The following is a 13618-nucleotide window of genomic DNA, read 5'->3' as shown; positions in this document are numbered from 1 at the left end:
TTACTCTTAACTTCAGTAGAAGCAGGTATATCTGGGAGATTGCATTCACTGTTTCATGACTTGATGCAGTGCTCTGACAGGGCCAACTTATATCTCAGACTTTTTTTAAAAATCTAAAACTTGTTTCTTTTCCCTTTTTTTTAATTTTGTCTAGGACTGAAAGCTGTTGTGCACAGTGTAGTCCATTTTACCACTTGGTGATGGCATTAGTGACTGGTGGCGTTGCCTGTGTAGCATTGATTTCTTTAGCAGCTACCCGAATTTGGCCAATCAAGATTAGAAGATGTAAGTACTAAATAGATGCTCGCTCTTGGTGTTTTAGCAGCTTGTTTCTTTGTATTCCAAGTCTCTCTTTTTGAGCTGCTTGCAATATTCATCGCAAGCAAGCAAAACTTGATATCCCTGAATGTGTTTCAACATTATGCATTTGTCAGCCTCCCTTCACTGGGAGAATTGTCCAGGATCTTAAGAAAGGAAGCTGTAAATCAGTTTGTGAGAATACACAGTCTGATGAAATGGGACAGGGCAAGATGTTGGACTTGGAACAGGAATGGAATGGGGTATTACCTAGTATGTGGAAGCATATACTTGGCAAAGCTAGCAGCAAAGCCTGGGATAGTGGTGTGGATTGAGCTGCTAATGAGGCAGAGACTGGGCGTGGGACTGTTGAGTAGTGGCCTGTGACTGAGCATGATGCAGTTTAGATTGGTAGATCACTTAATGTCTTTAGACAACTTTAAAACATTGCAACAACTGGTTAATAGTTTGCAGATCGAAGTTCTCATTTTCTAAAACTTTACAGTTTAAGCAAAAACTGATCACTCCCTTCAAAGTACTGTCTCGAGGACTGTGTAGTATTTAGAACACTAAATCAAAAGCTTGTGAGAAAGCAGAGAAGACGTAAACGACTCAATCTCTTGAATCTCCTGCTGTTCAATAAGATCATAGTTGATCTGGTTATGTCTCAACTCCATATTCCTGTTTGCATCCCCACTAACCTCTTGGGGAAGGGGAAGCAATAAACCTCCCTCTCCTTAGACAACCAAACTCTAATGTTCAAGGTTAAGTTAGACAGTGAGCTAGCCTCACTGAGGAAAATAATTACAAATACTAACTGCTGTCGAAGAAGAAATTTATTTTCATTCTCTTTAAGTAGGAGAGCCCTTAGTTTTAAACTCTGCCACCAGCTTTGCTTTACTACTTGAGCTGGAACGTTGTCTCAACTGTTATCCAGCCAAGCTCCCTCCAAATCTTGTTTCAACGTTTTGTTTTTCTAAACTGCAATGAATTTGGCTCAACCTGTCGTCTTAATACAAGCCCCTTATCACAGCAGTGGCCCTTTGTTAATGTTGAAGATGGAGGATCCTGTAAGCAGTATATTGTTAACCTTAGAGGATGTTTAAAAATCTTGGTTTTTAATGCGCTTCCCACACCTCTTCTCTTTCCTCCACCACCACCATGTTTGGCAGTGATTCCTTTATTTTTATTTGTAATGGGGAGGGACTGATGTGGACAAAGTTAAAAATCTATTGAACCTCTTCTGCTGTCCAATGGCTGATCTGGTTGTTTCAACAACATATTCCTGTTTGCACACACCCCATCCCCAATAACCTCTTGGGGAAGGGGAAGCTGAAGCAATAAACCTTCCTCTTCTTAGGCAACCAAGCTCTGATAATATTCAAGTTTGAGTTAGATAATGAGGCAGGTTATAGTCCACCCAATTTCTTTTTGGAAGCACTAACTTTGAGTGCTGCTCCTTCGTCAGGTAGCTGTGAGCAGGATCCTAAGAGACAGAATTTAGAATGCTAATGCAGTGTCTGAGCTGAAATATCATCATTTTTAATAAAACCTTTAGTTATCTCGAATGTGACTTAAAGGAAGTTCTGGAATTTACATTTTCATGAACCAAAACTTGCAACCCATTCTAAAAGATGAAAGACTTAACAGCAATCTAGGTTTGTTCATTTGTATTTGCATGCATAATACTGATCTCTTGCTATAAATTCTGTGTTTTATGATCCTGCTCCACAGCTACCTGATGAAGGAGCAATGCTCTGAAAGCCAATACTTACAAATAAACCTGTTGGATTATAACCTGGTGTTGTCATTTTTAACTTTTTTTTAATTTGTGTGTGTTTGTATATAATAGTCTGCAAGCTGTTTGGGGAAGATAATGTGTTAGCCAAGCTGTCTGATCTGTGATACTGATGTAGTGTTGAAAGTGCTTCAAGGAGATCACTTATCTAAATATTTCTCCTTGTATTATGTCAACAAGTGTTAAAATACACAATCCTTCAAAGTGGCTGCTGTGATTGTGGAGTCAGTAGTTTTTGATTTACCTGGCTGAGCATGCTCTGTCCTGTTTGAAATGGATGATTTCATTGCATGCACTTGGCTAGCCAAATTTAACCTGTTCTAGTACAGTACCTCAAATCTGGCTACCTCAAAATAGTGTTTAATGATCTTCCAATTGAGTAAAAGTTTAAAACTTACCTTGGCAATTGGTTAGGTGCTACATTGACATGATGTGACTGTAAATTGTTTATACCCTTCGTGTACCACACTAAGCAGCTCCTTGATCCCACCTGAGCTGCCAACAACCTAATCCAAGATCTACAAATATATAAAACAGTAAGCACTGCTGATCTGAGGGTGCTGAACTTTTGAGGTACGGTATCTGTAATTGGTGTGGTATATGTACTATTTCCAGTTACCAAAATGGTTTCCATTGTCTGTATTTCAGGGTGAAATGAAGATGGTAGGAATGTTGAAACCCAGAATCAGTGACTGACTACACGTACACTCGTTAAATAGAAAACAGAAATTTACTACATGAAACAACTCGCAAAATTCACTAAACGGGGGGAACAAACAAACTACAAACAGGAGATGCTCAGCGATTAAACCTAACCATCGTATTTGCACTAAATTTGCTAGTCAACATTTTAAAAATAAAATTAAAAATAGTTTATTTTAAATTTGATAAACATTAATGTTCATATTTAATGCTATCCTAAAATAATTTGTATTTTTTTAAGTTCTCAGGATTTTCCAAATTGCTGAGCAAATTGAATTATTTGAGCTGGTATCACTGTTATAATGCCAGTCTGTGCACAGCAATAAGATAAATGAGCAGATAATCTGTTTAATATTGGTCACGGCAAGTATTGATCTGATGGGGCTTCCCCTGCTCTTCAAATAACACACCCTGAATAGGGTTTTTTAATGCCTAGCTGAAAAGATGATTTGTTTTTAATGTACTTTCCAGAAGACTCTCCCTCCACTCTGTCACTTATGCGCTGAGGCTAAATCTAGGACTTTTGGGTTCTGCCATAGAGTCTGGACCAACGCTGCTACTGCATGTAGAGTATGCAACTTAGAGGAATTCCACTGTTATACCCCTGTTCAAAGTCAGGAAAGATAAATAGCAGTTGGCCTAAAGTCAGTGGAGAAACTTTTTGAAATGATAATCTGAGGCATAAGTTTACTTCTGTGGGAGGAGTTAATAAATGGCCACATCATGAATTTCTGAAAGGCAGATTATGCTTAACTAGATTTTTTTCCAGAACTAAGGGTAGATGCTCTGTATATGGGTTTTCAATAGATTTATTAAAGAGCCAGTTAATGAATGTCAAAATTGACTCCTTTTTGAATTTAAAGGGCCATTGGTAGCAGAGATACAAATTTTGTTAAGAGGAAGAAAATAGTGGTGGAAGCATTTTTTAAGACTGAAAATGAGTATTCACTAATGTTACCGAGGAGTCAATATTAAGGTCACTGCTCTCTTTGTAAGTTCGTGATCTCAATTTAAGTATTTTGGACATTAGTTTTAAAGTTTGCAATGAGGAGGATAGTAGCAGACTTCAGGAAATGTTTTTGGCAAAATGATCAGGGTAATGTGAAGTGATACAATTTTGATGGGACCTATTGACTGTGGTACCATTTTAAAGGGGATTTGGAGATTGAATTCAATATATGTACACCACCTTTTGAAGGAAAAGTTCTGGGCCTTTTTTAAACTGATTTAGCATCCTTGTCTTTGTGGTACACTATCATTAATTCATAATAAAAGTTCATTATGTAAGCAGTGAATAGGTCCCAGCTAAATTGTTCTGTTTTGGACATTGAACTTCAGGAAGGATGTTGAGGCCTTCAAAAGATGCAGTGTCTCAAATAGTGTTGTTGCAATTTGTACCAGACGCTGGTGAGAGCAATTCTGAAGAGCTGTGTACAGTTCTGGCCCACCCTTACTCAAGTTAATGGCATTGGAGACTGTTCCAAGGAGTTTCACTAGATTAATTCCAGAGATGAAAGGCCTTTAATTTGAGTGGCTTCGACCTATGAACACTAGAGTTTAGAAGAATGAGATAAGATCTAATCGAGGATGTGCAAGATATCAAAGGGAATTGACAGAGCAAATTTGACCCTGTGTGGGGCAATCTAGAATGAGAGGCCTTAGTTTTGGGCTAAGGGATGGCAGAATTGAAACTGGACAAATTACATTCATCAGCTGTTAAGAGAAGTATGGAATTGAGTGCAATGGCTGCTGAATAAATTGAGGTGGTGGACAGACTTTAATTGGTGAGGGAGTTAACAGTTCTGAGCAGCAAACAGTGAGTTTGAGGCAGGGATGAGGTCACTTATGATTGTAGTAAATGGTGAAGCAAGCTCAAGTGTCTGAATTACTTGCTCATGCTCTTAGTTCTTTTTTAATGTTCTGAATGATGGCACCAGAAATGAGGCTTCAGTTAAATGGAGAGACTGGTGAAGCTGGGGTTATTCTCCATGAGGTTTAGGGTTAAAGAGAGATGTTATGGATGTTGTTAAAATAATTTGTTTAGTTAACTTCTCTTTTTACTGTTTCATAACCAGATGGTAGAAATTTAAAGTAAAAGGCAAAAGAATGGAAGCTAGCTGAAGTCTTTTTTAAAACAGCCAATTGTTATAATCTGGAATGAACAGCCTATGGAGTTGGTGGACCAAAGATTCAAAGGGAAATGGATAATACATAAGTGTTAACAAGGGAATGGGACTAGTATAAGTAAAGGGGGCTTAATTAGCCATCAGAGGGCTAGCATAAGTACAGTGGGCTGAATAGCCATCTCTTTTTTTAAATTGCACAACTGGTGGTTAATTAAAATGTTGGGAAGACTGACCGTGTAGGAGCCCTGCAAATGCTAGCCAGCACCTGCGAAAGTTCAGAATAACAGCTGAGCTTTATTTCCCTGTTTGTTTGATTGACATTCATCACAACCATCACAATATTTTAATTTAGTCTTTCCAACAGATGAATAAATGATGCACTGTCTGAAGTGTTATCTTTTCAGGTGAGATTTTAAACCTTGGTCCCTTATGTCCCCAAAAAACAACTGGAGAACCTAGTATTCTCGTCCGTCCTTATCGCCTCAGCTGGTGTTTTGAGATCTTGCGGTGTATAAATTGGTTGCTGAGTTTCTCTACAAAAGTGACTATGCTTCAGAGAAGTAGTGGTTTACGAAATGCTCTGGGACATCCTGAGAAGTGTACATCATTTCTTTGTCACTTCATTTAAGTTACCTGAGGAGAATGATGCTCTTTTTGATTTTAGCAATGCCACTTGTCATTTTTTTCTTTTTAAAATGTACCTGCATATTGTCAGGCAGAGCTGTTGCATATCTCCTGAAACTGAGAGGAGGTATGAAGGTAAAAACGTTTTTAGGAATTTAAACAAGTACAATCTTTTCACTGATAATGGTGTCAACTTTTTTCTTAAATGGCATATTTTAATGTCTTTTAGCTCAATTGGCTGGGCAGCTGGTTTGTGATGCAGAATGATGCCAGCAGTGTGGATTCCATTTCTACACCAGCTGAGGTCACCATGAAGGTCCCACCTTCTCACCCTCTCGCCTGAGGTGTGGTGACCCTCTGGTTACACTCACCACCAGTTGCCTGTCTGAAATGAGAGGCTAACTCTTTTTGGTCCTCTGGGACCATAGCAACTTTAACTTTTCAATCCAACAATGAAACACTCCTTTTGACTCTAACTGAATTTTAAATGTAAATTTATTCCCATTGCAGTTGACTAAATGGTTTGCAGGTTTATCCAAATATCCATTATAAAACTTGCTAAACATTTAATGTGGAAAATGGTGCAGATATATCAGTATAGCAAAATAAGTCTCTTTTAGTGACATTCTTAACTACTGTTGTGAAACTAAAACCTCTAGCAATATCCTTTACTGAAATTTGAAGCAATAATTTCTGGCATTATGTTCTAAATGAAGTTTCCTAATATTGTGTAATACAACATGGACTCCGACTCGTTCTAGATGAGTTCACATCAGGTATTTGATGTTTTTTTTGTTCTCTACATTAAATTTTATACTGATAATGAAAAGTTGCAATCCAAAAATCCATAATGAATTAAAATTCACTTGAAGCAACTTACACTAAAAATGTATTTCAGCATTTAAGTTTACTATGAACACAGGCAAAATTTGAATATTGAAGACCACATAAAATTATTCTTTAAAGGATGATGTTGACCATTGCTATTTAATCTGTAGTTTTAAATGAAAATTGTGTAAAACATTTTTGAACATTACAGCAATTTTAAATCAATTTTTGTCATTTCACAAGTCATTAAAATATATTTTCAAATGAAGCAACACAATAGATTGTCAGTCATTGGTAATCTCACCTAATACTAAATCTGCTTGTAAGTACAGTCCCTGTACCAGGAGCACAAGTAAATAAAAATCTGTAAACTTTGGAATATTAGTTGGGGATCATGAATGCTAGCTGCTAAACATTGTCAGTGATTTGAATTTCTGACTTTAAATATATTTTGTTTTTTTGTTTAGCCCTGAATGTTCAGAGAATAACTTTCAACAGCTAGTACATTTTGTGCACTGAGTTTTTGTAATGGATTACAGTTATCGCTTCCAATATCTGAAATGTCTTTGGATTTGAGAAACAGACAAGTTCTTAATGTCATGATGCCACTGTACCCATAGATGTCTGTTTTAACTTGTTCATAGGTTGTGGGCTTCATTGGCTAGGTGAGAATTTATTGACCATTCCTAGTTGCCCTAGAAGATAGTGTACCTAAATTCTCACATGGTTTAGAGGCAACTTGATTGAAATGCAAGGTCCTGGGAGACATTGAATGTGGGAAGGAGGTTTTCTCTTGTGGGAAGAATCTAGAGTGAGGCAACACTTTGAAAATAAGGAGCACTCGTTTGCAACTGAGACACATTCTTTTCACAGGATTCTATTTTCAAACTTTGTTTTCTGCCATATTTTAAGGGAATGTGTCCTAAAATATTGTTAGGGCAGAGGCTGATTAGATTTATGGTAAGTATGGGGGGGGTGCGGAATGTTGCTTTTACAATCCGATCAGCTGTAATTTTATTGAATAGAGAAACAGTTCAAAGAACTAAGCGGCCTACTCTAAATTTGTTTGATGCCTCGAAATACATTTATTTTTAAAAAAAACTTAATCTGGGCCCATTAGTTTTAATGAACAAAAAGCAAAAGCTTTTTACAATTTTTAAAGGAATTGTAGTGTTTTCAATAACTTGCTCTTATTTTTATTTTGAGTGAATGCAAATCTAATTCTAAAAGGTTAATTTCAAATACAGTTCTACACCAGCTATCTCAATTCTTCAGTATTGTGCTCGTTTACAAAGTCTCTGGAATATGCATTGTTTTGCCCGATAGGGCAAGAATTTACCAAAACTACTACCTTTTACAGCTCCTCTTTGAAGTAGCCAGGTGCTAAAGGATTGATCAAAGCAAAGTGAACAAAATATGTCATCTCATAAGAAACAAGTGAAATGATATTAATGTTTAACATGTTTAAACATTTTGAACTTAAGCACTTTTTTTTTTCATGTACATTCTATGTTTCGGTTGAAAACTAACTAGAATGGTGGGTGGTGTGGTGGCACAGTGATTAGTACTGCTGCCTCATAACCAGGAACCCAGGTTTGATTCCGGCCTTGGGTGACTGTGCAAACTCCAGACACAGACACGTCTGTTTTCCTCCTCACGGTCCAAAGATGTGCAAACTAGGTGGATTGGCAATGGGAAATGTGGGATTAAAGGGATAAGTAGGATGTTTTTTGGATGGTCGGTATGGACTCAATAGGTTGAATGGCACCTTTTTTTTTTCTTTTGCACTGTAGAGATTTTGATTCTGTGAAATGATTTGTTACAACTATTTCCTTTTTTTAGTGGTTCAAATTTATAGAGCACATTTCAAAATAAGGAACCTTTTTAACTTCCTTTGCCTTGTTCACTATTCAGGCCATCTGTGCAGTTGAGGTTTACTTTAATCCAGTCCCTCTCTGGAGAAAGTTACTGCAGAGTAACTGATCACTACTTCACCTGTGTACCTTAAATACACCGTTTGGTTTTAGTTCTCTCAATTTTAAATTATAAGGTTATTCTTGGATACTAATGCATCATTGGTTGTCTCTACCAACACTAAAGTAGTTTTCAGATACTTTTAAACTCAAGTTATAGTACATGCTTATAAAGTTATTAGAAATATGGTGCTATTTGAAGGACCATTTTGGTTATATTGGATTTGATTTTTTTGATGTAATTGTTTTGTATGTCTTTTATGTGATGGGTTCGGTTGGTCAGGTGTTCCAGGTTTGAAATAGGCATCAAGTTTGTGCCCCTGCTTGATCAGTCATTCCAAACTTTGGATTTTCCTTTTTTAATTTTGTTTTTATTTGGATTACTTTGAATCAGTGTGTAGCACAGAGACCAGATGATTAGTCTTTCAGCATGTCATATCATTTTGAGGCAACAGTGTTAAGATTTCAAGACAATCTCGACTAAAATATATGTAATGAATTGTATAAGAAATGGGGGATTGTGAAAATTGCATGTTTTGGAAATCCAAATTATGTAAAAATTATTATTTCATGAATTAGAAACAAATGTCCTTTTTATGTTTATGCAGTCCAAATTGTGCATTTTGTTTGGCTGTGTTGTAATTTTTATTCCATTCACACTTGTCTAGTTTGTTATGCATTTTAAGAAGCAAGAGACTCTTGACTATAGATATTTCACTTTTAAATGAAATTCTGGTTTGTTTTTTTACAGGTAGACATTTTCATAAAAGAGAATGAGTTGCCATCTTTAATTAAGCCTGTTGACTTCTTAAAGTGCCTGTAATCTACCTTCACTTTAAATGGGATGGAAGAGTTATCAGAAGATTAGTTTATTAACAGACTTTATCTTTTTAATTAGGAGATGATCTATTTTCCTGTGGCTTTAAGCAAATGATTTGTTGTCCAGTACTACATGTGAATTCTCATTTCTTTCTCTATTTTAATATATTGTATCCAGTTCTTGGTACCATACTTCAGGATGGATGTGAGGGCTCTTTAATAGGGTGCAGAGGAAATTGAGCAGAATTTTCCAGGATTGTGGAATTTTAGCAACAGTGCTGTTTTAGTTTGTTAACTGTGGCCCAGCTGGGAGTACTGTTGTCTCAAACACTCAGCCCAGGGTTGAATCTCACACCAGGCCTGAGTGCATGTTTAAAACAGAAACAAAGTTACCCCTTAGTGAACTAAGGGAGCTCTGCATTGGAAAAGACGTTAAACCAAGTTCCAAATGAATATGAAGGATCACGTGGCACTGTGGGAAAGCAGAGACACAGCAGCTATCTCCACTGTCCTGGCCAGCATCTCTCCACAAGCAACATTTCAAAATTAGATTATCTGGTCATTCACTTTTCCTCTTTTCTTTTAGAAAAAAATTAGCATATTCGTCTGTATTGCTGAAAGCAGACCAAGTGAGTACTGCAGATGCTGAAGATCAGTTGAAAAGTGTGGTGCTGAAAAAGCACAGCAGGTCAGACAGCATCTGAGGAGTAGCAGAATTGACATTTCAGGCATAAGCCCTTCAGGCACATTTCCTGATGGGCTTATGTCCCAAAAGTCAAATTCCGCTGTTCCTCGAATGCTGCCTGACCTGCTGTGCTTTTTCAGCACCACACTTTTTTTTGATTGTGTTGATGAAAGAGCTAAAGCAGAACTGGCAAAGTTGGGATGGATCTCTTTCGAGTAAAGGTATTGGAGGGAACTGTTCCCTCTTTTTGTTTTTAGCAAGTAGGTGTTGCTGATTTTTTTTTTAAGAAACCTGCATTTGCTGGCCATTTTAAAATGCCCTAGAGATGGTGGTGGTGGTGAGCTGCTGCAATGCATGTAATGTTGGTACATGGTGCTGTTAAGGAGGTAGTTCCAAGATTTTGTTACATCAGGAGTGAATATCCTAGGAAGAGAGGAAGATTCTCTCCTGTTGGAGATGGCCATTGCCTGAGATTTACATGGGATTATCAGCCTACCCCTGAATATTGTCCAGGTCTTGCTGCATATGGGCACAGATTACTTCAGAACCTGAGGAGTTGCAAATGGTAGAATCACGAAAATCCAGCAGTGTTGATAGAGGCCATTTGGCCCATCAAGTGTGAACCGATGTTCTGAAGAGTATCCCACTTGCCCCCACATTTACCATAGCTAACCCACCTTGCCTGCACAACCTTAGACACTAGAGGACAATTTAGCATGACCAATCTACCTAACCTGCACATCACTGGTGCTGAGTATTGTAATTGTCAGAAAATATCACCACTTTTAGACTGGTTCGTTTTTTGTTTGATGGAGGTAGACAAGATTATGACCACTTTATCTAACCTAATGGGACTGATGTGTTGCTCTACAAGGAACTGATATAGACTGGGTCAAATGATGGTTTCCTGTGCATTGTATTATCTGGTTGGCTTCTCTTTACAACTGAGGATTTAAGTTCAAATGGACCTTGGGGCAAGTTCCAAATTGTCGACTATAGGTTACCCAACTCCAATCTCTTAAACTTTCAAAGGCCTTTGTCAACTGGTTAATGCAGTGTGGCTCTGTTTTGAGTTGGATTCCAATTTCTTGAGTTTCAGTCATGGGGAAAATGGGATGCAGTTTATTTCCTAGTTTGTGATGAGTGCTTCTGTTGTACTTAGCTCTTTAATGTCTAAAGAAGGGCCAAGTTCATGACCTCCTGTTTGCTTCCCATGTTACTGCTTGAAGTTTTTTTTTCCTTTTTTATTTGCTAATGGTGCATCTCTCTCTTTTTGAATGTAGGTTATGATCCTGGGCTGATGGGATCTTCTGCAACTAAGAGCATGGAGTCCAGTGAATATGGAGCCATTAATTAGTGGACCTACTTTACCAGACTGTGAAATAAGAGACACTAATACCCTTATACATCGCACCATAACATCCTAAGCTTTATCACTTAAGCACAATATACAATTGTCCTATGGAGCTGGTTTAAAATCTGCCCCTTTTTTCAGCTAGCATTTGTCAGTATACAGTCTATTTAAATGTTCCAATGAATTTGAATGTAAAAACTTTGTACAGGAAATTAGTCAATTTGTGTGATTGCTTTGTTTCTTGAAAGTAAATCACCTGATCGAATCGTTATTATGGCCCTCGGTTCTAATAGTCCTGATACTTGCTGGTCATAAGATTTTTAATGCCTTTGCACTTTCTAATCAGTGGTTTGCACTTTTTATGAGGAACTTTGTGCTTTAGATCACTTTGTCTTGAATAAAGCAGCATCTTCAGAAATCTGCTTTTAAGACTGACTGACTAAATTTGTGTGCATAACGGAGTTCAATTTGTGCAGCAAAGACGACACATAGCAATTGCAGACTGTGAACTGTAGCAGTCCATGAAAAAGGGAAACACCAATGAAGCAGGATCTGAGATCTTGATCATTTGAATAACCAAATATTTGTCAAACGAACCCCTCACATCACGCCATATAGGCACAAGATTATGAACAGAACTGACTGGGTACTATCAGTCACTATGTAAAAATGTTATACTCTTGACACAACTAAAAGACTAATTTTTTTTCTATGTAACTGATTTACAGGGCAATTTTTCTTATGTTGCACTTTGTTGGAAAACTTATTCTTTCAAATAAGTATGCTCTGTAATACATTTGACTATTAATCTTCAATCAAATAAGACAACTTGAGTAATGTTTTGTTTGTTGCACCTTTAAGTTATGTAAAGATTCTTCAGTTTTTAATGTTCATATGGGGAAGAGTATGTCTGTATTAGTAAGAATATATTCCATGCATCTGGACCTGAACTAACTTTGTAACAGTTTTATATTTGCAATAATTGCCTGTATTTAAAATGTTTGTATGGGATGGATTTATAATAAATGAACAGATTTGCATTACTTAATAAAATTTCTATTATCATTAGCTAAAGTGGAGCTTGACACTTGCATCATGTTTGACACATGCCCACAATTGTTTCAACAATTGATAATTGTCAAGTGTTGAGCTGGTTCCTGTAGCATTAACGGCAGTGTCGCAGAAGAAACTGTAACTGTGGTGTGTCTCCATTTTGTGCCTTTGCAGTGGCTGCCTTAAGCTTCAGTGCATGACACTGAGCTCCCGCTTGGGTTTTTGGAATGTGCAGGTGTGAAAGACCAGGTGAACCTGGAAGGACAGCAAGTTTTGAACAGACTAGAGAGCATCTTTCATCGACTTTCATGGACTTCTGCAATAGTTGATGTTTCTTTTTCACTGCATATTCAGGCATTCTTTGCAAAAGTGTTGTCCAGAATGAGATGGGTTGTGGTCTTGTACCGTAATACCTACATTTCCTTGGGGCAGAGCACCACAATCTAATGACCATCTCCAAAGTAGTCTTTTATGGCCACATTGATACCCTATCCTTGAAGTTTGAGCTAATTATTAAGAATATTTTCACTAAGTTAATATGCTTGATGTGACTATAATTTTTTTGTTAATTGAAATATATGCAGGTAAGAATGGCAGGATGTGATGGCATGATGCCATTATGTGAAACGAGTAATAGGTAATTTATGCTAGTTCTTTCGCCATGAGCTTTTGCAAGCATTTCTTTGACCTTTGTAATCAAATTATAAGTTTTTTTTTGCATTTATTCTCAAGTCTTATGCAACCTGTAATTATGCTCACAAGTGATAGTCCCAGGAGTGTTTGGGCACTTATAATAAAACTAGCAAATGCTAAAGTAGCTCAGTAGGTTTGGCTGCATCTGTGGAGAGAAAGTATTTAAAGGTTAAATTTGTTATGACTCTTCTGAATAAGATCCAAAGAAGAATCTCATTCGTTCAGCAATGTAATAAACTTTACCTTCACTTCTTTATCTTCCTGCACAGAGGCTGCCAGACTTGAATTTCTCCAGACTTTGCTATTTTTAGTTTGGGTTTACAGCATCCATGATGTTTTTCTTTTGTTTGATTACAGTTTTACTATTTTTCTTGCACAGGAAACTTGTACCAAAACTTGGTATTTATTGTCAGGAAAAAGCTTGTAAATTTGGTCAAAGTGCAGTGGGTACGTGAGCAGAGATAATTAACAGCTTTTACTTTCTCGGACTGTACAGGATGGGTGCAGTAGTATTTCCAGAAAGGGGTGTTTTAGTGCTTGAGGTGAGTCTCTTTTATCTGGCAATGTTATCTGCATCTGTAGTAACATTTCCCTTGTATTGCTACATGTTAGTATTTCTCGCCCATCTCAAAGTTATTCTACAGCCTCGTAAATGGATTCAATTGC

At 37.2% G+C, this 13618-nt stretch overlaps 1 protein-coding gene across 3 annotated transcripts in view; it reads left to right on the top strand.

The window, feature by feature from the left end:
- mfsd12a (major facilitator superfamily domain containing 12a) overlaps positions 1–12255 on the top strand; it is a 46456-nt gene extending 34201 nt beyond the window's left edge. The window contains exons 9-11 of one of the 3 annotated variants that reach the window (XM_043721200.1): positions 155–285; positions 2744–2758; positions 11136–11206. In XM_043721200.1, the coding sequence (XP_043577135.1) occupies positions 155–285; positions 2744–2748 (136 nt within the window). In that variant the 3' untranslated portion in view covers positions 2749–2758; positions 11136–11206. Of the gene's footprint in view, positions 1–154; positions 286–2743; positions 7467–11135 lie in introns of those variants that run through there. The other 2 variants (XM_043721198.1, XM_043721199.1) reach the window with 2 other exon arrangements.
- The last annotated feature ends 1363 nt before the right edge of the window (positions 12256–13618 follow it).

This window comes from Chiloscyllium plagiosum, chromosome 31 (assembly GCF_004010195.1).
Source record: "Chiloscyllium plagiosum isolate BGI_BamShark_2017 chromosome 31, ASM401019v2, whole genome shotgun sequence".
Lineage (NCBI taxonomy): Eukaryota > Metazoa > Chordata > Chondrichthyes > Orectolobiformes > Hemiscylliidae > Chiloscyllium > Chiloscyllium plagiosum.
This window is presented reverse-complemented; position numbering and strand designations above follow the sequence as displayed.